Raw genomic sequence first — 26,009 nt, forward strand, 5'->3', positions numbered from 1 at the left:
AGAGAAGCTCAGAATAAAAGCAGAATCAACAAAATACCTTGTAGAACATATAAGCACAGCATTATGAATTGAGGAAAACAGACTTTGTTCGTTTGGTTATCCTGAAGAAAAAAGGCACTAAGAGCAAATACACCAGGATCTTGCTATGATACAATTTTCAAATTGGTGCCCTTGAGCTGAGAAGTGAAACTGTATCACAGCAAGCTTACTGGGTATCCTGACATGCCTTGGACAAGGGTCAGCATCACCCTGCCTCCCTATGCTTCATGAGGAGAGATTCTAAGCTGTTGCTAAGTGGCATTCGTCCATTCCTTTGGTTTTTGGAAGGTTGGCAGTGCATGAATTGTAAAGATTGTGACTGTCATGCTTGCAAAGGAAAAAGATGCACCTGTTTTCATTTGTGCTCCCCAACATTTGCAAGCTGATTCACAAAGGCATGAACTCTTAAAGTTGAAGAGAGTCCTAGCAACCATTTGGAGGCAGCTTGGCATTGTGGAAAGAGGGCAGAACTTGACATTTGTGTTTGAGTCCCAGCACTGTCTTTTGGTAGATGTGTGTGAAAGAACTAGATCAAGTCACTTAATCTGTGTGAGCTCAATCCTCATCAGAAAAAAAAAAAAAAAAGGTCATGTTAAAATTTGTGCTACTAAATCACTTTTGAGTTACTTTTGAGGGTACATGGAAAATGTAATTTGTGAGTACTGAGGCTTAAATCCTGGCTCTGCCACTGGCTGGCTCTGTTTTCTTCGATGAAATATTTAAACTTTCTGAATCTTGGTTTCCTCATCTATTAAATGGAAATAACAAAAGTAACTATTTTATAGAGTTGTTGAAATAATACATATCTTCACAGAGTGGTTGGCATATTTTAAGAACTCAATGAAAATTATTTATCATTATTATTGAGGTTATAAGTTGAGCCACGCATATTTTGGTAAACTCTATTGTTTCACATTGAGGTTGATGACTATACCAACTACTTGATTGATAGGGAAGCAGCGTGACCCCGCGGGAGGAGCACAGACCAGAGGCTGAGAGAGCTGGGTTTGAATCCCATTTCTACCACTTAACAAATCATGTGAACTGGGCAATTTACTTTACCCCAGATTCTTCATGTGAAACTTGAGGAGAATAATCAACTATGATCTGCTGAGGGCTTATTATAGATTTTTCATACATTATTTTATTTAATCCTTCTCATAACCATGGAGACAGTGGCAGTTAGAATTGATCCTTATCCAGCCTGACTCCAGCCCATGTGGATATAATCATCTCACTCTATTGTGTTCACTTTTCCTATATTTTCTTCCCTGATAATCTATTTTGCTGAACTGTAGGAAGGCTTAGAGACGATGTGTGTATCTTGCCTAGAAAGGTGTTCTGCAAGCTGTACGACTCTAAGTAATGAGCAATTGTAGTTATTTCATGAGGTATCATTTCTCAGTCCAACTTTCGTTCAGTCTACGAATCCCCCTACAGCTCCCTTCCGGCGGGTCTTCAATCTCGGCTTGAATACAGAATAAAGGATTAGCCTCAAAACTCTGTAATACAAACCTATGAGGATGAAATGAAGAAAACTGAGCATGGACATGGTAGCTGACAGCACAGAAAAAACACCCTCCTAACCATAGAGCCGAGAGGCCTAACTGCTGAGGTGCAGCGTTTGACTGCAGAAATGAACTGAAGATTAAGAGCAAATCTGTAATGACGTCTCCCCAAGAATCAAGGAGGGAAGTGCAATTCTAATGTCAGGACGCATCCATCTGTGGAAATCTAACCCTCAGTGTCTTGTAGAAGAAAACCAAATGATATCGACGGTGATTGTATTATACCTAAAATTGTAGGCTTGAAATTGGTTCAGTGTACCCTGACGGAAAGCTCATGCCAAAAACGTTAGCTGTTTCTTCTGCATTAAATCATATGCCATCGACACTATTCAAAGATAGTCAACTTTCCTACCATTTACTTTTAACTTCTTGCAATCTGACTTTCCCTCTCACTACTGAACAAAACGCACCCTCTTACAATCCCAAGATTCCAGAACACCAAATCCAAAAGGTTTATAGATCTCATCCCTGTGGCTTTCTTTGAATTAAGAATGTTTTGTGGGCCACCCTCACTTTTTTTTTTTTTTAAGTAGTTCTAGGGGACTTCCCTGGTGGTGCAGTGGTTGGGAATCCGCCTGCCAGTGCAGGGGACATGGGTTCAAGCCCTGGTCCCAGAGGATCCCACATGCTGCAGAGCAGCTAAGCCCGTGCACCACAACTACTGAGCCTGCATGCCACAACTACTGAAGCCCAGGCTCCTAGAGCCTGTGCTGTGCAACAAGAGAAGCCACCGCAATCAGAAGCCCACCCACCGCAACGAAGAGTAGCCCCTGCTCACTGCAACTAGAGAAAACCCGCAGGCAATGAAGACCCAATGCAGCCAAAAATAAATGAATAAATAAATAAAGTAGTTCTGCCTACTGTTCAAACATTGCATGTCCTGGTTTTTCTTTTGAATGCTCACTCTCTTTTTCCGATGCTCCTTTTCAGTCCACTCCCTCAGGGTGGATATTTCCTTTTTTTAAGATTTTTTTTTAAACTAATTTATTTATTTTTGGCTGCACTGGGTCTTCGTTGCTGCACAAAGGCTTTCTCTAGTTGCCCCAAGTGGGGGCTACTCTTCGTTGCAGTGCGCGTGCTTCTCATTGCGGCGGCTTCTCTTGGTGTGGAGCACGGGCTCTTGGCGCACGGGCTTCAGTAGCTGTGCCTCACAGGCTCAGTAGTTGTGGCTCGTGGGCTCTAGAGCGCAGCCTCAGTAGCTGTGGTGCACGGGCTTAGTTGCTCTGCAGCATGTGGGATCTTCCCGGACCACGGCTCGAACCCGTGTCCCCTGCATCGGCAGGCGGACTCTCAACCACTGCACCACCAGGGAAGCCCCAGTGTGGATATTTCTAAAGAGGCTCTATGTTCACTCTTTCACCCTCCACTTTGCTCCCTGGGGTCTCAATTCTTGCTCTGGGGGTGTTCAGCTATGTAGCTGTTACCTCCAGCTACAACACCACCTCTGCATTCTAGTCTCATATTTCCAACTGCTTGCTACATTATTCCAATGGAATAATTCGTGAAGATTGCAAATTCAGCATAACTAGGATTCAACTTATCATTTATCCTACCGACTCTCTTCTGGCCAACGTTATCAAGGAGTCAAGCCAGAAACGTCACCTCTAGCTTTACCTTCTTTGTCAACTTCAGCTCTTACATCCAATTAGCTATAAGACTTGTATTAAATTTTTGCCTCAGTACCTTTTAATTTGACTCCCTGACTGCTTCTCTTCTTTTTTTAAAAAATTTAACATGATCACAACGTCAGCCATGGTCACAGATTTTGGATGTAAACACAATGTAAATCAAATTCATCTCTCACCTTCTGCTTCAAGACTTCACTTTTGTCCATTTCTCCTCTACTAGTATCAACCCTGGTTTTCCCTCTTTGTCTGCCCAGGTTTTTGCTTGGTGCTTGTGGCAAACCCTATTGATGACATGATGCAACTTTCCTTTGGAATCCCATTGCAGACGTACAGCTTTCTCCAATATTCTGGTGACCCCTTTGGAATTTCGGCTTTGGCTCACCAACTTAGCCCCTCTCCACTGCTGAGCTTCTCATTCTGATACTGAACTTTCTGCTCAGTGTGGCCCTGTACCTCCAGTGATACCTGATGTTCCAGACTGAGCCAGCCCATCCCCTCTGCTTATCTCTCCACTGAGGACTGGACATTATTCTCATAGCCCAGACTTTTATGACCTCGTCCAGATGACTGACATAGTTTCCTGGTCTACTTGGTCTCCATGCTTTCAGTCTCTTCCAATTTCTTTCCATACTGGACACTATTACCTTATACGTTTTCATAAAGAACATCTGGTGGGCTTCCTTGGTAGTCCAGTGGTTAAGACTCTGCACTCCCAATGCAGGGGACACAGGTTCGATCCATGGTCAGGGAACTAAGATCCCACATGCCGCACGGGCGCAGCCAAAAAAAAAACCCCCAAAAAACCCCCAACAGAATCCCAGCCTCCTCCCTTCTCTGGGATTCAGGAAAAGAAAAACGAAAAATTGGTAATTACACTAAATAGTCTAGTGGTAATATATAGCAAATGATATGCTCAAAACTCTTCAGTGGTTCCTCATTGCCCACCACACTAGACATTCAAAACGCTCCATGATGTAATTTCAATAAAAAAATTTCAGCCTCATATGATACAATCTTTCCATATTTAACCTATTCCCTTGGCAAATGGAATATTATTTTTCCTTAAATGAATCCTGTCATTTCCTGCTTGTATAATATTGTATGAACTATTTCTTCTTCCTGGAATGTTTAATGTCTTGTTCTTCATCTAAGCTTTTAAAGATTACACGTGTATCAAGTCCTAGCTCAAGTGTCACCTTTTCTGCAGTTATTTTTTGAAGTGGAAGAATGTTCAATTATCTAGCATCTCTTAGTACGGCTATTTAAGGCATATAACATAAAACCACATCGTTTTCTTATTCAGGCACCCATGAGATTATCAGCTGCTTGAAGGCAGTAATGATGAGATAATATTTTATTCTAACATTCAACAAATATTCATTAAGTCCTTACTGTTCTGGTGATGGAGGTATGAACAAGACAGACAGAAGTCCTTGCTCTCATGGAGTTTTTGTTTTAAGGAGAGGCATGTTTTACAGATAAGAAGCAATTAAATAAATAAACAAAATAGGATAATCTCAGATTTAGATTGGGTAGTTAGGGAAGTTCTCCCCAAAGAGGTATTTGAGAGAAAAATCTCAATGATAAGAAGAACCCAATCACAAGACCAGAAGAGAGCAAATAGAAAGTCATCAAGTCGGGAGTGTGTTGTGTTTAAAGAACATGTGGATGACAGAGTGGCTGGAGCATAGTGGGTAGAGGGGGAGACTAGTTCGAGATGAGGTTATAGAGGTAAGCAAGGGCCAGAAGTGATTTGGATTTCATTTTAAGGTTTAAAACAGGGAGCAGCATAATCTAATTTACAGCATACAATGGTCTCTGGTTGCTGTTTAGGCAATGGATTGCACACGGTAAGAATGGAAGCAAGATTAATTGGAAGACTACTGCAGTGATCAAGAACATGAGATGAGAATAGGTTGAATTTGCTGATAGTAGAAGAGAGAGGCAAGTGGACCCATTTATAGTCTCTATAGTATTAAGTAGGGTACCTTGAACATGGTAGATGCTCAATATATATTGATAAATATATGTCCAAGTGTTTCAAGATAGTTTCACCTTCTTAATTTGCATTTTATCTTCAAATTTTTCCTGCTTTGATTCACATAATATGGCTTAATATATTCCTATCTGGCACTTGGTGAGCCAAAAACAAAACAAAAAAGAAACGAAAAAAAAGGGACCTCGTGTTCAAGAAAACAGCATAGATCCCGGTAGAAAGTCAGTTAACAAAGAACTAAAATGATGTAAGATCTTATTGTTAAGTTAATTATGGAAAGAGATAAATTACTTGGAACAAATGGTAAAAGATTTCAAAAATCTATGATAGGATGAAAATGGAAATGGTATTCAAATACAAAGATCTGCATTTTAAAAAAGAGAGCCTCTGTCAGCATCAGCTGGAAGAGTGTGCCCAAAGAGGATGTGGGTAAAGTTAATTTTCATTAAAATTGAAGACTTTTCCAGTTCTAACTAACTTTTGATTTTTCTGGAAATGTAAAATCTTCATTTTGCCCTCTTGATATGTGAATTTCCTAATAGGCAGCTGACACTACTTATCTTAAAATTCTAAGATCACTGAATGTGACCTGCCTTGTTTCTAAATTAGGAATCTGAGAAAAGACAGGCAATTCGGTAAGTTCTCATGATCCCATTCATGTGTGCCTCCCAGGACATTTAAATTTTTATCCATAAAGATTCATCCGACATTATGAGTTCAATCCAAATTCCTTCAATACAAAGCAAAATCCAAATGAAAATGGGATCAATTTTGCCACTTTCCAGCTAAAATGCTAAGTGGCCCCTGAATCGTGTGAAACTTGGCCCCAGTCAGTGTGAAAACTGGCTGAAATCTGTGTGAAAGGCAGTCTGGGTTCGTCAAAGTAGTTCATGAACTTTGGCCACACTTGCAAGGAACCCGGTCCAAGTCTGAGTTTGTAATGCAACATGAAACCAGGTGAATTTCACATGGTTTCGGGTTTCCTCCTGAAAATATGGCCTAGCTTTATAATCAATCATCACTTTTTGGAACGATGAAAGCCAACACACCTTTTTGGAACTGAGGACTGTGTGCACACTGCTGACAGCTAAGCTGTGAACCACCCTTTCACTTCCTTTGCCAAAAGAGGATTTCTCAGAATAGAAACAGTTTCCCTCTTACCTGGAAAGGGCAAGTTGAGTGATTTTGATATTGCATGTAGAAAGAAATAATACTTAATACATAGAGACATGCCATGTGAAATAATCACCACGTACGGAGCAAGTGGCTACATTCTAATCATTTAGGGTTATGAGAATTTTATTCCATTCACATCCATGACAGATATCATGATGTTTAAATCTCCTTGACCATTAAGATAAACTTTGAACTGGTCATCAGATAGAATAACTGCCATTGTGACTATGCTGAGACATAGTCATTATCTCTATATGAAGAAATGTCAGAAGAATAGAAAGGAAAGTAAATCATAGCATAGTTTTCATCTAGTTTAATAAACAGGAGGGATAAGACTACAAACTTTTCAAGCTTGCATTGACTATACCTTTTGCAATAAAACCTCTACTGTGGTGTAAATGAATTCAATAATTAACTTCACAGACTGCATTTAACAAAAAACCTCCACAGTGTCTGTTTTCAACCTGAAAGTTTTAAATGTGCTTTTCCACTGTAAGACATGACTCTCTTCAACCAAATACTCGCTTTTGTGCATAGTGACATGAGAAAATTGAGAGGTATGTCTGCACGGAGCCACTACATCATTGGAACAGCATGTCTGAACATTTGGGTAATAAGGCACAGATGTGAAGCAGAGGACTTGGCACTACCAAGGTAAAAACAAAGCATTCACCATTGTGTTATAATGGTTAAAAGAGCCACATTTGAGAAGAATAAAAGAATGCCCCTCCTCCCTGGAATGTTAAATTATATTACACCTTTTATCTGCTTAAAAATCTATAAAGAATAAGAAATTCAAATAAGTATTTTCAAACTTATGATGAATAAAAATATAAAATGCATTAATATTTTCATCTATAACATATTTATGCAATAGCACATAAAGTTTAACTGCAGGAAAAGGCCAAACGCAATAGGAATCCACATGGCCTCTATATTACAAAACAACGCATACAAATCTGAAGGACCCAATAGTCAACGGAAGGGTGGTGGTTGCTGACTTTTAGTAGCGATTCTGGCCCTTAATCAGTAGGAATCATTATTGTAGAGTGTCCTATTTACAGGTATCAAGTTAAGATAATGCAACAAGATACAAACATTACTTACAATTAAGGCTATTTCGGTTATAAGTGGTATGGTATTTTTGTCAGCCATTACTAAACCACATGACACAAAGGCAGTTATGAAGCCAGGGCTACTTTAATTCAATGAGTTTGGAGCTGAAAACTATTAATAATTTTCTGCCCAGGATTGGACGGGTATAACTTACCCGAGGTCCCTGATCGCCCTGTTCTCCCTGTAGAGTAGGAAAATGAGAAGATAGTTTTAGAACAAAGTCTGTAGATGCTCATTAAAAAGATCTGAATGTAACATAGTATAAGTCACGCCAGTATGGATTACCACTAATTTAATTTGTTCCTGCTACACATTTTCTTACCTTATCACCTTTTGGACCAGGAGGGCCCTGAAATAAAGAGAAAAAAAATATATTTTAAATAAATTTCAAAATATATGGTAGCTTAAATAGATAGGCTAGGGTTAGTCACAAGATTCATGCAAAGGGCACAGAGTTGTACCTGTCAGTGAGGTTTCTCAAGGAATTTTAGGTTCTAAACTATAATTGTAATATGGTTAGAATGTGAAAATGGTATTATATACATAAACAGGAAAGTATACATATCATAAGTATATAATATGCTGAGTAAATTTTCACAAACTAAACGCACCTAATGAAAGTAGAACCCAGCTAAAGGAACCCAGAAGCCCCTGCTGTGATGTTCCTTGTTCCTGCTTGCCACAATAGTAATCACTATTCTGACCTCTGGCAGAATAGATTAGTTTACCTGCTTTTGTACTTTATATAAATGGAATCATCCATTATGTGTTTAGCCTCTTTTGCTTAGTATGGGTGAAATTCATGCAAAATTTTGTGTGTAGTTGTAGATTGTTTGTTTTTACTGATTTATAATATTCCACTGTGTGAATAAATAATTATTTATTCATTTATCCTACTGTTAATGTCCGTTTGTTTCCAGGAGTTTTTGGGTCTTGGTTATTACAAATAGTGCTGCAATAAACATCCTAGTATATGTCTTTCGGTGAAAAATTGAATACAGTTCTGTTGGGTGTATATCTAGGAGTGGAATTGTTACATTCTAGACAATACATACGTTTGGATTACTAGTTAGTAGATATTGCCAAATAGTTTTTCAATGTGGTTAACAATTAAACTTCCATTAGCAATGTATGAGAATTTTCAGTTCCTCTATATCATCACCAATACTTGGTATTTTCCATCTTTTTCATTTTAGACATTCTTGTGGGAGGTGTAGTAGTTTCACACGGTGTTTTAATTTGTACTTCTCCAGTAATTAAGTTGAACTCCTTTTAATAAATGTATTGGCCATTTTGCATCCTATCCCGTAAAGTATCTGTTCACATCATTTTCTATTGAGTTCTCCTATTATTTGCTAGAGTTCTTTACATATTATACATTGTGTTGACAGACAGACAGATAGATAGATAGATAGGAGTTCTTTACACACTCTGAATATGAGTCTTTTGTCAGAAAAGGATATATTTATTGCAAACATATTCTCCCACGCTGCATATTGTGTTTACATTCTCTTAAAGATGTTTTTGATGAATAGAAGTTCTTAAACTCAATTGAACATTTTTTCTCTTTATGATTATCTCTTTTATTGTTCCACTTAAGAAATCTTTGCCTCCTTCAAGGTCATAAAGAGGTTCTTCTATGTTTGTTCTAAAAGCTAAAAGCTTTATTATTTTATCTTTCATATCTAGATCTGAATTCATGGAGAACTGATTTTGTGAATGACGTGAGGTTAAAGTCAAGATGCTTTTTTTCCCCGTGTGGATATCAAATTAACCCAATAGCATTTATTGAAAATGCCTCTTTTCCCCATCACAGTACAGTGTTACCTTTGTCATAAATCAGATGACCATATATATGTGGGTCTTTTAGGAAATTTCTATTTTGTTGGACAGCTGTCTATTCTTAAGCCACACTGAGATTTTCTTTACTTTTGAACAAAAATACTAGCAGGAAACATGAATTCTAGAGGCATCAGTATTTTTTTTTCCTAGCTCTTAAAGATGAAGTCATGTCTCAGGGCTCAGCCCACCTGTGGAAGTGGAGCATTTCAGAGTTACCTTCAATCTCTCACCTTCCGTTTTAGCAGGCTTGGGAGACAAGGACAAGTCTAGACAGGAGTAAAGCCAAGGTCCTAACAAAGTACCCCTTCTGAGGCCCCAGTGGGGACTGCTATCTCACTTCAGGTGGGAATGTAAGAATATTCCACCTACCAAAATACCTGCTGCTAAACATCAGTTGCAGAGGAGCTGTACCAAATTCCCATTCTCAGTTGCAGCAATTCTAACAGCTGTGAGGTTATCATGACATTAACAATAACAGGAACATCATGTCTTATATTTTGTGTATTTTACCATCAACAAAGAATTTTCACCTGTTACTGCATTTAATCTTCTCCCAACCTAATGAGCAAAGTTTTATGATATTTCTTTTACAGATGCCAGAAATAAAACTCAAAGATTCTCAAGGTTACACCTCTTGTAAGTAAGTTAGCCAGGACTTTAAGCTAGTCTGTGTGACTTTAAATGCAGTGGATCGTGATGCTAAGTGTTAAGGCACAGATCTAGAACTAGATTCTCAGGAAGACTGAAGTCCATGTATCTGGTGCCTGCTTTCAACAGGTGCCCTCTTGAATGCCTCCCAATTGCCTTTTTCTTTTCTTTTTTTTTTTTTCCCTTTCTTCTTTTCTTTTTTTTTTCTTTTGGCTGAGCCACACAATTTGCAGGATCTTATTTCCCCAACCAGGGACCAAACATGCCCCCTGCTGTGGAAGCACTGAGTTCTAACCACTGGACCGCCAGGGAATTTCCCCAATTGCCTTTTTCATAGTGTCATGGACAGTGGCCTCAACATCTCAAGTTCAAAATGCAGGAAAGAGGAATTGTAGAGCATCTGGGAGAGGGAGAGGGGGCCAAGATAATGGAAACAACTAAATAAATCCTGTTCTTTCTTAACCCCCCAAATAATTTTGCCATTAAAAAGGGGAGCTAAGAGAATTATTTTTCTTAATGTTCTCAGCGAATCAAGCAGTGAGTCATGAGTACAGTCTGTCTGTGTAACTCTGTAAAATTAAGTTTAAGAAATTTATTGGTCATTCTTGTCACGCACAAAATGCTCACTAATGCTCTACAAGTAGGATTTTATTTTTGGTGGTGCAGAGTCAACCCAAAGAAAAGAGTGAGAGGACACCTACCATCAAGTTAAGAAATGCAGTGGAGATTCTTGTTTTGATTTAATTAAGTAGCATGTTGTTTAACTCTAATTAGATCTTTATATACATTTGTTGAATGCCTATGAAGAGTTTGGCAATGTTCTAAGCATTGGTAGAGGATATGGTGTGACATGCTGATTTAGAAAAGCTAAACAGGCTGTTTAGCTAAATAGCTAAACAGCTAAAATAGAAAAGCTAAATAGCCTGTTGCCAAAGTCAAACACTTCTCTTATACTGGTGTTAAGAAAAATGACCCCTAGAAAATCCAGCTACTGTAAGGTCACTTACAATTACAGTGGACTTGTTCCCAGCCCCTCTCCCCAACACCCATCAAAAGCTTCTCCTCTTTAAAGTTTAGTTTGCTTTTGCTTGTGAGATTTCAGAGGCCAAGGCTCTCATTGTACCAGTCCCCCAAAGGGACTTTGTTAGGTGATATGGCATGTTTGAGGTCAAAACTTTTATGAAATTATTTTACAGTGGGGAACAGAGATGAGTCTTTTCCCCAAAGTCCAATTACTAATGCTAAAGCCACATGTGTCCTCTAGAGCTCTTCAGACAGCTTGCCATAAGCAAGGATGCTTAATTCATGAACACATGAAAATTTGCATTTACAATTGAGTAATAAATACTGCTGCTTCAAAAGGGGGTATTTTTGAGTAGACAGAATGGCGTCCTGGCACCTGCCAGCTCAATGCAGAACCGAAGCAGAGGTCAACCTCCATCCACAGCTGTGGCGGCTGCTTCGGACACCCCAGGCCCCACTTGTGCTCTCGGGTTTAATGGCAGGTGTTTTCTTCTGCTCTGAGTAAAATCCCACTCTTATTTCTAAGCTGGACCCTTTCACTGCAAACATGGGTTAAATATGTAGAAAAACGGGAGCTACCTTACTAAGCACAGATAGTATTTCAAAATTGGGGAGCCATGATTCTTTTTAAAGTGAAAACATTACAATTGAAAGAAAGGTTTCTTTGATTAACTTTTAAAATTAAAGCTGGGGCATGATTTAAGTTATTTTTTTTTTTTTGTCTTTAGAGTAAAGCAAAACAAAACTTTCTGGTATTAACTACAGGAGAGGCAGCAATACAAATTAATGAATTATTTGAATCAGAGATTATTTTACTCTGGCATTTTGCTGCTTCCAACTACACCAAGTTAACGATCTAATATTCAGTGGGCATATGTGTTGTCCAGGTATCAGCATCAGTGGCTGGTTGTTAACTATTTGAAGGTAAAAGCCTGTTGCTAAAACAAGGTTGAGGTCAATGGGAAGGAAATATGTAAAATTACTGGTCACAATTAAGTGAATAGTGAGTCACAGCCTCATATGAGGCTTCTTTTAGGACTCCTGTCCTTCTGGTCTGGTCTAGTACGTTGGAGTCAGATCTTTTATAATGTCCACTTTAATAAATAAATAAGAATACTTGAAATGATCTTTCTAATTAGTTTTACATAATTAGCTCTAATTACATAAATTTCAAAGGTGCTAACAATGTCTTTATTATTAGTGTTGTTAGTAGTTGGAGAGTTTCTTTTAGAGTGTTGTTAGTTATTAATTTACTAATTAATAGTAAATTAATGGTATTAATTTATTAATACCAAAGTATTTATAAATTTCAGTGGCAAACTTCAAATTAGCTCCTATTCAAATGACTTCAAATACAGAACTTAGTAGTAACCTATTTGTATCAAGCCTTTAATGTGGGTCTATAATAATTTTAATCTCCTGAATTCTATTTCTATCCAAACAACTAAGGCTTTACCTCTTTTTCCATGCACTATTATCTATTTCAATTAAATGATAAAAACCAAATGAAAAGTACAGGAATTAAGTGGAACAAAAAATGAGATTCAGGAAAATATTGGATTTCAATCCACATAAAAGTAATTGAAATATAGCTGGAAAAGACAGATATAGTCATAGGGGTTGGATGGCCCAATAAAGGACTTTTACTCACTAGAACTGTAAATTTTGTCTACTTTGAACTGGCAACAGCTAAAAAGGGAATGACTTTTACAAGACGGCAATCATGAAAACAAAATTAAATTCCGCTAAAGGTAGAAAAATGGAAAGGGAGTAAACCATGGAAATTCCTGGCAGCCAGAGCTGCTGAAATATGAATGAAGTTATGATTTCTATCCCAGAAAAGTATAGATCATTTGTATTTTTGAAATATAACAATCCTTGTTCTGATGAATCTTTGCATTCCTGTGGAATTATGAGGAAATGCAAGTTTCATATTCTAAGCATTTATGGTCAACTATCAGCCAGGCAATGTGCTCTGAGTCTGGAGGATGGACATGTAAATATAATTATAACTAGTAGAATAAATGCTGTGTTGTAGGAGTACAGAGAGGAATGAAGGTAGGAGAACAGGAATTTAAAAGATGACATTGGAACTGGCTCTTGAAAGTTGGCCGGGATAAGGGGGACTGGGGAGGAGTGAGGCTCTTCAGGCAGAAGGGGTGAATGTGCAGACATGTGAGAGGACATCCTGCCATCAGATGAGGAGTTCAGAGTGGTAAGATCATATGTGGTGTGGAGAGTGGAGATGGGGAATAGCAGGAAAGAGATTTGGGAAGACCGGCTAACAACACCCAGGTCCCTGGGTTGGTTCTGTCATCGATTTAACAAGGGGGTGCCGAGATCAAGTGTGCCTTATGGAACTCAGAGAGCATGGAATGCTATTCTTCTTAGGAAGTTGTTGCCTTGGTCCAAGGGAGAGATGGCAAAGATCTGAATTAAGATCACGACAATCAGGACACAGGAAAAGTTCTAGATTTACAAGATATTTCTGAGGCAGAACCAACAGCAAAGTTAACTGATTGGACATGGGGGCCATTGACAGATCATCAACATGGCTGAAGAAGTTCTGTTCACTTGAAGTTCACAATTTAGTGCATTTGAAGAAAAGTGTTGGTCTAAGCTGATTCAATCCTGATAAACACAGCAGCTCCAGAGCCAAGTGAACCATATAAAGTGTGAAATCTAGTTTTAGGGATGTTTTTCAAATCCAAGCAGAGTATTAGCAGATTTGGCTGACCTAATCAGAAATAGCTGAGAGAGAGAGAGAGAGAGAAAGACAGAATTCTCTATCATCACTGTTGGGTAAAAGGAGCATGGGTGATAATATAATATGGCGGCCATACTGTGCTGCCACCATGCAGAAGCCATCCTTCTTTTAATGTTAACTTATGAATAAAGTACATTCCCTTCCTCTACTTTTTAAACTGTAAACTTAACATGGAATTACTATATTTTAAAAGCCATAATTTCCTTAATCTTTTAAGGATAAAGAAGACAGAGTCTGCTGCACGGTCGTTCTCTAGAAGCACAGCACAACCTCAGTAGCCACTGCACGTTTGATGTCTGTGTGCTCAGGCACCCTTGCAAACATTACTTTATCAATATTCACAGTCTCCCAGGGAGGAAGGAAACACAAAGAATCCAAGGTTCCCTTGAACAGTAGGACAGAAGCCTCAGTTCTACTGATGGCAAGATACGTCCCTGACTGTATCATTAACTTGGTCCATCGTGCCAATGAGATAGATACTCAAATCATACAGGCACGAAGAAACTGAATTTGGTATCTTGGTTCTTAGCACATATCTGAAACTGCACAAAATCATACTGCAAATAGTATTAGCAATGGAAAAATCTACTATTTAGTGGAAAAATAGGGACCCTAGCTATTAACATGTAGATAAATCTACCTTGCTTCTGAATAAATTGCAGTTTGCATAGGTTCACCTCTCACTAAAATGTGAACATGTGTTCTTCCAAGTGTATACCTCAACCTTGGACTCATATATATCGTTTTCTGCTTTACTGGCATAATATATTTTTAGGGACAATTCTTTCTCAAATGACCAATTTTTTTGTTTGTTTGTTTCACAGACTTCCAACTTTGCAAATAACTTCAGCTAGTAATGTGTAAATGTAAAGCTTTTTACGGAAAACCTAACATGAAAATGTAGGAGTTCCTATACATAAGTATAGATCAGTATGTGTGTGTTTGTGTGTGTGTGCTTCCATATAATTTCTTTTCAAATGCTACAGAAACGAGTAAAAAATAAAAAGGAAAGTATAATTTGGGGGAATTATTTTAAAATAAAATACATAAATTATCTTGGTGATTAAGAGCTCAAGGTTTAGAATCAAACAGATCCAGACTGAAATCCTGGTTGTGATCACCTGTGTGATCTTTAGCAGATTAATTAAACTCTTTGAGCCTCAGTTTCTTCATCTGAAGAATGGGGAAAACAATGCTTACTCTTTGCTTAAATGAAACACTGTCCACAGAGCAACTTGTAGAATGCCTGATCTACTCATGGTAATGATTTTGAAGTGCGCACTCAATATTTTCAATATTTTAACCATGCTAAACATAAAATTAAATTTCTTTTTCAGATACGTGACCTGAGTATGAAGAAAGTAAACATACTGATTTCCTAAAATCAAAAGGCAATGAGGTGAGAAATGTATTAGGTGGAAGGTTGAAAACATTTTAAGAATATGTGGGTTTAATATAGTTTACTTCAATGTACAGGAAATATTACCAAATGAAACAAAGCAAAACAAAAACACTTAATTGTTGTTTTAACCATACTACTTTAATGACTAAACAAAACTAAACTTTAGGCCCTGGAACTACCTAGTCGCCCCTAGCATACAGTACATAATCAATTCTCGCTGAATCAAAACACCCAGAAAGACAAGAATGCAATAAAACTCTCCGTGTTCAAAGCAGCAACATATAAAAGAAATATACAAGAACCAGATTCAATGTTGCTGCAGAAGAACCGTGTTTATTATAGTGTCAAACTCTGCTAAGCCAGGGAAGGGAGTTACAGCTATAAACAGATTTATAGCTTCGGACTTTACACCTTTCGTTTTGCATTGAAGATTAAAAGAAACCAAGCAGAAAAGGGGGTCAGTATAAACTGAAATTTAAAATATCAAAACCAGCCCCACTTATTGAGAAGCTAATTTTTACAGCTCTTATTTTCTGGGCATTTTCTGTAGTAAGATGTTAACTATAAGTTCTTTTGTAATGTCAGCTTGAGCCTTGAACGAGGGACTATATGTACCCATGATCAGTCTTAAATCATAAGCAGCTGCCATAAGGAAACAATTAGTGAGGTCTAGCACTAAAAGAAAATTTAGAAAAACCAAACATTAAAAAAGGACTCTTGAAAGTGAGGCTGATGTAGCTCAATGGAGTTAAGGGCTTATAAAACAGCAGGAATCAGGGAAGCTCACTCTGGCTTTCTTTTCTAATGCAATACAAATCAAAGACACCCAAATTACTGCTCCTGCCAATCATAACCAAGAGGTCCCTTCTTTCTAGAATCATTCCTTACATCTAAATATTTTAAAAGATTGCTAAAACCTTTTATTTGTTTAACTTTGCTTTTTTTTAAAACTTATTTTTAAGAGGTCAAATAAAATGAACTCCATGGTGAAAGACTTGGAATCCTAAACATTCCTTTTGTCGAAAGAAAGTATCAACTTGCTCTCTAAATGCCCCTAGTAGCCCCTGTGATTTTACAGCTAATGGTGTAAACTCTCCTATAATACTCTTAGTGTCCTTAATATAATTCAAAGGTGTTCAGTGGTAACATCCATCTTTAAACCTGGAGTTTAATGTAAAATCATCTATTTCTTCATGTTGCCTACTATACTGTCCCCAGATGATTTTTCCCAGACTATTTAAGAAAGCCTGGTTTGAAGGTCACTTTGATTCTTGACTTCACTTGTAGTATCTCATAGAGCAATATTGATTTTGTGCAGGGCAACTGAATACAATCCAGGGATGAGGGTAGGATGTCCCCTTTGAGTCTAACGAGATACACAGAAGGGATGGAAAAAACAACTGTCCGATGAGTCTGGGAGATCCTGAATCTCAGGGTTCCTCTGTGGTTCCTGAGCTTCCTATGTAAATTAGAAGCTCAATATCCCTCATTTTCAGCTGATGACTAAACAGAGCAAAAGCTTTAATGTAAGCTTCTACAACTACGACACTCTCCATCTCTAGATTTTCTTGTATCTTCACCTCCTCTCTCCTGGGAGTGAAGGGACTACCATACCTATTCTCCCCACCCTCACCCTGCTCTTCATTGTTGCTCTCACTTGTCTCTTCAACAAGTTCTCTTGGCTTACTTTCCAAAACATACAAATAGCTCATACAACTCAACAGCAAAAAAAACAAACAACCCAATCAAAAAATGGGCAGAAGAAGACCTAAACAAACATTTCTCCAAAGAAGAAATACAAATGGCCAAGAGGCACGTGAAAAGCTGCTCAACATCACCAATTATTAGAGAAATGCAGATCAAAACTACAATGAGGTACCACCTCACACTGGTCAGAACGGCCATCATTAAAAATTCTGCAAATAACAAATGCTGGAGAGGATGTAGAGAAAAGGGAAACCTCCTACACTGTTGGTGGGAATGTAAGTTGGTACAGGCATTATGGAAAACAGTATGGAGGTTCCTCAGAAAACTAAAAATAGAATTACCATAATGATCCAGCAATCCCACTCCTAGGCAAAAATCCAGACAAAACTCTAATCCAAAAAGATACAAGCACCCCTATGGTCATAGCAGCACTACTCACAATAGCCAAGACATGGAAACAACTTAAATGTCCATCAACAGATGAATGGACAAAGAAGATGTGGTACATTTATATAATGGAATACTATTCAGCCATAAAAAAGAACAAAATAATGCCATTTGCAGCAACATGGATGCAACTAGAGATGATCATACTAAGTGAAGTAAGTCAGAAAGAGAAAGACAAATATCATATGATATCACTTATATGTGGAATCTAAAATATGATACAAATGAACCTGTCTATGAAACAGAAACAGACTTACGGACATAGAGAACAGACTTGTGGTTGCTAGGGGGGAGGGGGTTGGGGGAGGGATGGAGTGGGAGGTTGGGGTTAGCAGATGTCAGCTATTGTATATCAAATGCATAAGCAACAAGGTCCTACTGTATAGCCCAGAGAACTATATTCAGTATCCTATGATAAACCATAATGGAAAAGAATATATATATATATATATAAAAGAATTGTATATATATGTATAACTGAATCGCTTTGCTGTACAGCAGAAATTAATAAAAACATTGTAAATAAACTATACTTCAATAAAGAATAATAGAATAAAACAAAATAAACCCCATTACGGTTCCCTTGGATTCTTCTCCTTGGTCTCCAAACACATTCATTCCCTCTCTCCTAAAGTCAAAGGAAAGAAAAGTTGCCTTTGCCCTCCATTCCCCCGTTCTAAGGTTGTGACTTCTTCTTACCATCTCCATTGAACTTCCCTAAGTAATAGACTGGTCACAGAAAGAAAGGAAATTGAATTTGAGGGAAGAGAAAGTAAGTAGCAGAGTAGAAGGCATATTTTTACATTCTAGCTTTGGGAAAAATAAAGTAACATGAGTTGAAATACATATTCGTCTTGAGGGCATTTCTTTCCATTAGGAAGAAGAAAGCTGAGCTATGGGAAGGGAAACTGCTGAGCCAGTCACTGGGGCCCTGGAAAGGAGTCACCCTGGGCTAAACTAAAACTAAATAAACCACGGCTTTGAGGAGGGAGGGTTGACAAAGCCCATAAATGTCAAGATTGCCCAGATTTGTTTCTAAACCTTTTGTCTTTTCACTTTACTCCCTTCATCAGCTATCAAATATACTATTTGGCTTTACCTATTACCTGAATTATGTCCTAAATTCTTCTCCAAGTTGCAATCCTGCATTCTCAACTGCTCACCAGATGTCTAAGCCAAGAGAGGCCATCATCAGCTCAAGCTCAACATTTTCCAACCAAACTTCTCAGTTTCTACTGCAAGCCAATCATGACTTCTGACTTCTCTATTTTTGTTTAACACACTGCTACTCTTGCAAGTCTGAAAGCTCAGTGTTACGTTTGATTCAGTAAATAGGATCAATTGACAAGTCCTATATTCATTCTCCCCAAAATCCTTTGAATATAGCTTTCCATGTTTGTTGCTAGTACCCTTGTGCCTGGAAAACAAGAATAGTCTATAAGCATCTTTGGTCTTCCTTTACTCTACTTCCTCCTACATTCTTTTGGCAGGCTATGTATTCTAAAGTGCATTTCTAAACATATCATTCCTCAGCTCAAAAAACATCAATGGCTCATTTGTAATCCACTCTGAGAAAGTTGTTATAGACAATGAGCCTCCATTGTTGCAAAAGCTATTAGGCGACAGGTTTTGGGAAAGCAGGCCAATACCACTGACCTGCCAATCAACCAAATATTTTATGCCTCTTGGTATGATGAAATAAGAAGCATATTACACCTTTATAAGAGACTCTGAAAATTGAACCAGAACCTAATCAAACCTCTAAATAGAACTTGCAAAAGATATTTACAAGAAATACAGAAGATAAGAGAATAAGTTCAAAAGCACCATAAGGAAGTCAGAATGTGGGGCATTCTATAAATAGGATGAATGCCCTGAAAAAATTGATAACATGAAAACATAAAAAGAGGAGGAAGATGACTATAGAATAAAAGAGACTGAAGAGTTATAGCAATTAAATTCCAAGTGTGGGCTTTACATTTTGATTCAAACCATCTATAAAGAGACATTTTTGAGATAATTGGGGAAATTTGAATATGGACTGGGTATGATGATATTTAAAGAGTTATTATTAATTTTATTAGGGTCAATAATGAAGTGATGGATATGTTACAGAAAGGTCTTATCAGTTAGAGATTCATATTTCAGTATTTGCAGATGCAATGACATGATATCTAGGTTTTGCTTTCAAATACGTCATCAAAAAAAACAAAGCAAAACAAAATAAACGAGAGGAAGGGATTCCTGAAACAAGATTAGTCTGATAATTCTTGAAGCTGGTTGAGGGGTCTAGGGCAGTTTATGACACTATTTTCTCTTCCTTCTAAATAAGCTTGAGAATTCCCCAAAGAAGTAGTTATATAATTAAAAATTTAGTTTAGATGACCCTTCTGATCCCTACCAAATAGTGTTAGCTTCTGCTTGTGTCCAAAGTCCTCTATTGTCTCATTTTATTTATTTATCTTTTATTTTTTTGAAACATCTTTATTGGAGTATAATTGCTTTACAATGGTGTGGTAGTTTCTGCTTTACAACAAAGTGAATCAGCTATACGTATACTTATATCCTCATATCCCCTCCCTCTTGCATCTCCCTCCTGCCCTCCCTATCCCACCCCTCTAGGTGGTCACAAAGCACCGAGCTGATCTCCCTGTGCTATGCGGCTGCTTCCTACTAGCTATCTATTTTACGTTTGGTAGTGTATATATGTCCATGACACTCTCTCACTTTGTCACAGCTTACCCTTCCCCCTCCCCGTGTCTTCAAGTCCATTCTCTACGTCTGCATCTTTATTCCAAAGTCCTCTATTATCTGCTTCTAACTTTTCTTTTCTGCTTTATCCCGCATGCCACCTCTGCCGCTATTCCCTTAAGGATCCTCTCCGCCAGTCAGCCTTGAATACCAGCTGTTGTCAGAATGCCCCTCACTCTCCTCACTTTCTGTACCTTTGCTTATGCCATTCTTTCTGATGAATAAACATCATCAGTTATCATTTTGCTTAGAATAACGATAGCACAACTTTCTTGAAACTTCTTACCCGGCAACCTGAGCTATGGACCTACTTGGAAAAAAACACAGTAGGAATCTGAGCTTCTGAAAGAAACATTAGTCCTTGCAGTAAAAGTCCCAACTTTGCCTCCTCTACAATCCAACTATCATTATTGCTAGTCATTGATGGCTCATCTCAGTGACCTCTCTTCCCTGAGCTTTACCTGACCCTCTTTTGGATATGCTCTTTCCCTAGTCTTGAACTCCTAAAGCACTTGTAACTCTTTTATAAAACTTAGCCCGTGCTCACTAGGTATAAGACGAATGCTTCATGCGGGCCCTTGAGGGCAGGAAGAGATCAGTATGTAAGAGAGGGAAATGTAACAAATGCTAACTTTGGAGGCTTTAATATATACAAGCATGGGACCTTTGGCAGGTCACTTAACCTCTCTGAGCCTCAGTTTCTACATCTGTAAGATGGAACAAACACTAGTTAGCTCATATGGGAGTAGTAGGAAGTAATTAAAAGAACGTATGGTCTTCTGTAAATAGTATTTCCCTCCCCCTCCTCTCTTACTAATTCAAATGTGTAGTTTTGTACCTTATACATGGTAAGTATCCAATAAATATATTAGCAGCTTTCCTGCAACAGAGGTTTCTAACAGGACATCAGGGCCAAAAGTAATATTCTCTGAATAGCCTGTTGACAATCAAAAAGTCACAGATAACTATGTCCAACACACTTCCAATTAATGCTTATGAGGATATGTTTGACTTCAGCTAGCAATTGTACCTTTCAAGGTCACTACCGTTTCTCATTTGTGGACTCATGACTCTAGTTCCAAGAGTTAATAGCAAAAGGAATAAACAACTTTGCACAGTCTCTTGAAGACGAAATGAACTCTGTTCAATGAAAGATTTTTTTTTTCTCACATCTCAAACATGGGCAGATATTTTTGGCTCTCTTCTCCCTCCTGTCTGTGACTCGACTCCAAGCTTTTAGAAAGAGTATATTCTATTTTCTCTCTCCCCACATTTTCAATACTGAGTCACTTCAGCCATTGTTTAAACTAGGTTTAAATGAGGTCTATCCAAAAGAAAGAAGATAGAATAAAATGTTTCTGGAGCTATCTTTCTACCTATTATCTAACAGCATTCTTTCATTGTAATCTCTACACGATCCAAATAATATATTTTGTATGAAAAATATCATATCAATTGCAATATGACTGGAGATATTTAGAGAGAAAATAAATTTAGCCTATTAAGAATTCTTATAGGATATCAAAATTATCAAAGAAATCCATAAAAACACATGTGAGAAATTACATGTGCATATATAATAAACTTGAGAAAATTTATAAATAAAATTTTTAAAGTTTGAAACACTTTAAACTGAATTAGTTTTAATTCACTGAAGAACAATATTTCTTTTTTAAAAAAACTTTTTATTGAAGTATCGTTAATTTACAATATTATATTAGTTTCAGGTGTACAACATATCAACTCGATATGTTTATAGATTATACTCCATTTAAAGTTATTACAGGGGCTTCCCTGGTGGCGCAGTGGTTGAGAATCCGTCTGCCGATGCAGGGGACACGGGTTCGTGTCCCGGTCCGGGAAGATCCCACGTGCCGTGGAGAGGCTGGGCCCGTGAGCCATGGCCCCGGAGCCTGTGCTCCGCAACAGGAGAGGCCACAACAGTGAGAGGCCCGCGTACCGCAAAAATAAATAAATAAATAAAGTTATTACAAAATAATGGCTATAGAGAAATAAAGGTTTGTTGTTGAAGCCACCCAGTCTACGGCATTTTGCTGTAGCAGCCTGAGCTAAGACACACATGTACTGATGAGCCTTGTACTGAGCTGTCAAGGGGGACACTCTGCAGACCTTCTGAGCTCTCTCCATGTGGCTCTTTGCTCTCTCACCTGCCCCACAAACTCCAGCTGCCTTGACCTCCTCAAGGGTCAGAGACCACTCTGTTTAGGTGCTCCTTGCTGTGCTGCAGCTGAGAAATTCTCTCCAGGCAGTAGGTTTGGGCAATCTTAGGGTTCACCTTGTTTGTTTTCCTTGTCTGTGCTGCCTGTTGTCCAATGCCTTAAAACTGTTGTTTTACATATTTTTTTCTAGGAACAGAAGTCTTACAGTATGTTAGTAAACTAAGTTTATACTGTAGATTCAACGTTCCAATATCTAGTAGGGAAAGTCTTCCCTCATTTTTCTTTTTATTTCAAAACATTCTTGGCCACTTGGCTCCCTTCCTCTTTCATATGAATTGTACAGCCAGCTTACTAAATTCCTTTAAAAAGTCCTCTTGCGTTTTGGATTTGGATTGAATTAAATTCATATAGTATTATGAGATACAACTGATATTCTTATATTTGCATATGCCTTGCCCTTGAACGGGAAAAATTAATATCATAAAATACTATGAAGAACAATATTTCTAACTAAAACTTTTCGATACCTTTAGAAAGAATTAGACACATAAATGTTTGTTTTAGATACAGAATATATACAATAAGTATATCTAACAATGATAATCATTTTTCATGAATTTCTTAATTTTAAGATTAAACTACTTATCCTAAACCTCTATCTTTTGAGGCCATTATTCTATTGGATGTTTATCCGGCAGAAGTATCACTGTAAGGGTAATATATCTTCATGGCTCTGTCTCAGTGTGAATGCTTATGTGAGAAGGTATGTATGCAGGTGTTTAGATTTAATGATAACACTTATATGTGCCATACCCTGTTCCAAGTGCTTCATTAAATCATGTATTAAGTCAAACCAACCATCCTTATTTTACATTGAAAACCTGAAGGAAAAAATAACTTGCCCAAAGTCAGGCAGCTTGTAAGTTGTAGACCAGGCTGTAAATCCAGGTGTCTGCCCATGGAGCCCATCTCCTTAACCTTATCCAATGTATTTCATATGCTCCTTTTAAAGTGGATTGTCGGGACTTCCCGGGTGGCCCAGTGGTTAAGAATCCGCCTTTCAGTGCAGGGGACGTGGGTTCGATCCCTGGTTGGGGAACTAAGATCCCACATGCCGCAGGGCAACTAAGCCTCCGCTCCACAACTACAGAAGCCCACATGCCGCAATGAAGACCCAGCCAGCCAAAATTTAAAAAAAAAAAAAAAAAAATTTAAAAAGTGGACTGTTAAAGCTGATATTTTCAGTTCTTTCAGTCATTTCATCATCAAATGAATATAAAATTAGCTTTAAATCTAAATTATTAAATATATACATTTATTCAACAAAACGTTATTGTGCTTTTTCTATATATCAACACTATTAAAAAACTGAGATATAAAAATGAGTAAGTTTGGGGAATGATAACAGCTTCTATGTATGCAAATCAATGTCAGATTAATTATTCATGAAAGGTTTTGTGTTACTCACCTTTATTCAGATAGAATTAAAAGGAATACATTTGGTAGAAAACAAAGCATAAAGTTGGCAAGAGAAGTTCTTCAATTAGTTCCAGTAGGAAAGAATTCTAAGGTAAAATTAAACTTTGGGATAATGTTACACCAATTCAATACACAAATGACCATGTAAAAATAAAGAGATATGGTTATAGTAAAATAAATAAGCTGTTGTATTGTATGTACTCTTAATGGTATAAGCTATTTGGAGTACAATGGAGCCTTTCATATCATGTTAACCATTTACTTAATAAAATACCACAAAAACTAAAACGTTAAGGCTTTTATAATCATTCTCTTTATCATATAACCACCACATAAAGTACAGATAATGGGGCATGATAATACTTTATCAGATCTAACATGATTTATCCAGAATAGACTATATTACTAATTTAATATGACAGTTCTATTATGTAGTGAGTAAAATAAAGACTCTGTGTACACACACACACACACATACACACACACACGAGCACACGCACGCATGCATGCAGTCACAGACACATGCATTTCAAATTTCTTGGAGAATGTATATGTCCTCCCCCTGTTCCCAAGTCAGGTTATATGGATCTGACAAAGGCTGGAACACAAACATGAAATATGGGAATTGCTAAAGTGTTAGGTTAGAAGGAGCTTAATATATAATTAAAAACACATGAATGGAAAGCTAAATACTGTCTCTAAATATAGTATTCTTTTCAGGAATAATTCCTTACAGGGCACACACAGCTTTATTTTATAAATTTTAGTAAAATGTTGTGAAATGGCAACGACAATATCAGAACAACAACAACAAAAAGTAAAAAGGGATTTGGGGAAAAAAGGCAAAGTGACATCTTCCATTTCTTTTCAAGTGCATCTGAACAAGTACAAATGGAAGGCACACGCCTCCATGTGCAGTTGTCTGGTGGTATTTGCTTGTGGTTTTCTCTTGCATTTTTTTCTCACTGAGTAATACAGAATTACACCATGCACGCAACTTTAGTACTCCAAATTCCTAAGGGAACTATATCTCCTTTATGTTCACATGCAACTCCAAAGGGGAGTTATGAGGAGGGCTTTAAAATTCTAAAAATTTTACGCAAAAGAAGTGCCCTTGGTATAGAAGGGGTACCAATCATTAATATAATGGTACCAATCATTAATATAATGGTTTCACTATTGAATATACTGATGGAGTTATTTGGGGTGAAGAGAAGGCCAATATATTTTATAAAGTGTGCAGGATAGAATCCTGAGGAGGTTTTTTTAAAAAAAACAACTAGTTCCTACAATTTGTATTAAATTATTAGTGGGAGAATATTATTGCTTAAGCAATGTGGTGTTACAACCACCATGAACTACTTTCTATAGTTGTCTTGATTGTTAAAAATCAAATCCAAGCTTTGAACCCTACAGATAAATTATTACAAAATAAAGTAATACATCGTAAGTATAGTCCTGGGCTAATGCTACTTGTTTATTTTCACCAAAGATTAAATATCAACATGAATAAACTACTATCATGAAAGGAAATGAAGGCATCCAAACCCTCCAAACCATGTGGGTGTGAGATATTAACATTAATACCTGTTCAGAAAAATCTCAGAACTTAGAAACCTCAGGCCAGTTTTACTTGGTATTATTGATGACTCATGGTATTATTGACTGGGCATTTAGAATGATGAAAAGCTGATAGTTTTCTCTGCTCCTCAGCTTCCTTTTCCTTAAGCTCTTGTATATACCATTTGCAACTCAATAAGATTTCTTGAACTTCTACTACATACAAGGAACTAAGTTAGGTGTTGTGGAGGATAGTAAAGATTGAAGAAAGCATAGATCCCACTCTTGAAGATCATAAAAGCTAGTAATAAAGAGAGAAAAGCTGTTTATAAATAACTATGATACAATAGAAAGGGGAAAAAGGAGGGAGGGAATTAATGTTTACTGAGTGCCTGTCATGTACTAAACTGTGTTAGAAGTTATACACGTGTTATTTCAATCCTCACACCTTTGTTGGGATAAGATATGATCATCTCTGCTTTACAGATGGGGGAAATGAGACCTAGAGTGATTGAGTAACTTGCCCAAGATCACAGAGCTTCTAAGTGGAAGAGCTAGGGTTTGACTTATGAGCCATCTGGCTTTGCTGTCTGTGCCCCCTCTGTTTTAAGTGTAAAGTAATATAAAAAGTTGTACAGACAAAATGCTGTGGGGATTCAGCAAAAGGAAGAAATTACATT

General features: G+C 37.5%; 1 protein-coding gene across 1 annotated transcript in view; it reads right to left on the reverse strand.

Moving 5' to 3' along the window:
* Window positions 1-26,009, reverse strand: part of COL25A1 (collagen type XXV alpha 1 chain) — a 463,430-nt gene that overhangs the window by 148,861 nt on the left and 288,560 nt on the right. The window contains exons 6-7 of the mRNA XM_067036470.1: window positions 7,846-7,872; window positions 7,678-7,704 (exon numbers count right to left, since the gene is read on the reverse strand). Coding sequence (XP_066892571.1) covers window positions 7,678-7,704; window positions 7,846-7,872 — 54 coding nt within the window. The remainder of the gene's footprint in view (window positions 1-7,677; window positions 7,705-7,845; window positions 7,873-26,009) is intronic.

Source organism: Kogia breviceps, chromosome 6 (assembly GCF_026419965.1).
Source record: "Kogia breviceps isolate mKogBre1 chromosome 6, mKogBre1 haplotype 1, whole genome shotgun sequence".
In the NCBI taxonomy this organism is placed as follows: Eukaryota; Metazoa; Chordata; class Mammalia; order Artiodactyla; family Physeteridae; genus Kogia; species Kogia breviceps.